Source organism: Zea mays, chromosome 9, assembly GCF_902167145.1.
Source record: "Zea mays cultivar B73 chromosome 9, Zm-B73-REFERENCE-NAM-5.0, whole genome shotgun sequence".
NCBI lineage: Eukaryota > Viridiplantae > Streptophyta > Magnoliopsida > Poales > Poaceae > Zea > Zea mays.
This window is the reverse complement of record NC_050104.1, coordinates 142,460,364-142,462,608: the sequence shown is the minus strand read 5'-3', so window position 1 is coordinate 142,462,608 and position 2,245 is coordinate 142,460,364. Positions and strand designations below refer to the sequence as shown.

At 57.1% G+C, this 2,245-nt stretch overlaps 1 protein-coding gene across 1 annotated transcript; it reads left to right on the top strand.

The window, feature by feature from the left end:
* Nucleotides 1-966: 966 nt before the first annotated feature.
* Nucleotides 967-1,902, top strand: LOC100280745 (long cell-linked locus protein). Its single transcript, NM_001153666.1, has one exon. The coding sequence runs from the start codon at nt 1,112-1,114 to the stop codon at nt 1,718-1,720; it is 609 nt and encodes a 202-aa protein (NP_001147138.1). The 5' UTR covers nt 967-1,111; the 3' UTR covers nt 1,721-1,902.
* The last annotated feature ends 343 nt before the right edge of the window (nt 1,903-2,245 follow it).

Sequence of the window (2,245 nt, the reverse complement as noted above, 5' to 3'; positions counted from 1 at the left end):
GAAATCATACCTTGGCCTACGAAGTGAACCAACTCAAATCTTTGAATCCAGCAATTTTTGACGAAGTTTGAAAATGGGATGAAATGAGCTGCTCTCGGCCAGCCGCACGGGCGTTTTTATAGGCATTCGTAGCTCGGCGCCAAGATCTGTGGCGCCGAGCTACGAGGCCGCGCCGCCGCCACGTCAGAGCCAGGTAAGCCCTGGACGCAACTAGCCGTTGCGGCCACGTCAGAGCTCGGCGCCATAGGCTGTGGCGCCGAGCTGTGTTAGCTCGGCGCCACAGCCTATGGCGCCGAGCAAAGGGTCCAAAACAGTATTTAAAATTTTTTTAGGTCTAAACGTGAATTTACTTCAGTTTAGGGGCTAAAATACAAAAAATTCGGGCAGGCCGTGCAGGCCGGAGCTACGGCTACGGCTACGGCTACGGCGCTGGCGAAACGCAACAAAACAAAGGATGCTGCAGTACACGAACTGCGAGCTCCGGGCGAAACCGTGTGGGGGAAACGAAAACGACTGCGAGCTCAGGGAGACCCAGGAATCCGCTCGCCAGCCACTAGGACTAGGGCCGACCAAATGCCCACCCCCGTCCGGCCGTCCCGCCCATCAAGCGGAGGAAGTCTCCGTCCCCGATTGCCCTTCTACCAGTACCAGGCCTCTCTACCCAATCACGCACACCAACGCCTCCGGTTTCCGGCTGTAGCAGCAAGCCGAAGGTCTGAACCGTGGCCGGCGTACTTGCCATGGCGGCATGGTCACCTAACTCACCTTCGTCCTGGCGGCCGGGCCCCCGCCCAATCATGTCATGTGCACACTGCCTCCAGCTTAACGCCAACTGCCAAGTATAAGCGGGCGGGCGGGCGGGCGGGCAGCTGCTAAACGCGTTCGCTTCCTCCTCCCGCGCCCGCGCCCGCGCAAGCAACGCCCCGCCAGCTCCTATTTATATTCTGCCTCTTTCTGCCCCAACTCATATCTCAATCCCCTCTCGCCAACCTTCGAAGCAAGCAAGCAAGCAGTCACCTGAGCAAAGCAAAGCAAAGCAAAGCAGGGCCAGAGCAAAGCAACGATCCAGCGCCCGCATTTCCCCCCATTCAACGCGCAGCGCGCGCACGCAATGGCGGCGCTGAGGAAGCCGTCGTTCGGGACGCGGGCGTGGCGGCTGCTGCGGCTGGCGGTGCTGTGGGCGCGGAAGGGCGGCGCGGCGCACAGCCTGCGCCTGCTCCGCACGCTCCGCCGCCACGGCGCGCGCGGCGACCGGCTCCGCCACGGCGGCGAGCGCGAGTACTCCATCGACGAGACGCCGGCGTTCCGGTTCCGCACCCCGTCCGCGCGCGTGCTCCGCCTCATCCCCTGCATCGCGCCGGCCACCCCGGGCCTCTGCGCCGACGACCGCTACTTCTTCAGCAGCGCCGCCGCACGCGAGGTGGACGAGGCCGCTGGCGGGTACTGCTACGCCGACGACCCACGGAGCGCGCGCCACGTCGAGGAGGAGGAGGAGGACGAGCTGAGCTGCTGTGGCGATGACGAGCAGCTGCTGGAGCGGGTGGTGGCGGAGGCGTGCCACGCGAGCACCGCAGGGTCGGTGGCAGGGGAGGGTGGCGAGGACGCCGGGGTGGACGTCAAGGCGGAGGAGTTCATCGCCAGGTTCTATGCGCAGATGAAGCTGCAGCGCCAGATCTCCTGGCTGCAGTACAACGAGATGATGGAGAGGAGCATCAGCTAGATTGCTGATCCTTGATTACGGCTAGTTGTAGCGGTTGAACTTTGAGCGCTGGTTCGTCGATAGTAACGCGTACATGTACATAAAAGTATTATTTTATACAGTACGAGTATATTTAAGAATCTTGTTCTATCTCCGGTTTATAAAAACTGGTTTATAAAAAATAGGTTAATGGTGTTTGAAAACATCTCAGTTTTTATAATTTACTTTTAGCTAGTTGAGGCTAACTTTTTGGTTTTTAATAAACTGATAATCCAGTTTCTATAAACTTCGAAACAATCCAGTTTTTAAGAAGCTGGTTTTTATTTTTTAGGTAGGAGAGGCTATCTTCTTGGTTTTAAAAAACTGAGAATCTAATTTTTATAAACTGATGCATAAACGCCATGGCGTTTGACTCCAATTCAACCACACCATCCCCTTCTCCTTCCATATCCCAATATGTGAGGAACTCAGCAAAACCAATTACATGCTCTGGAAAACCCAAGTCATGTCGCCATCTTACATGGTACTAGAGCCAATCTCTGAAAC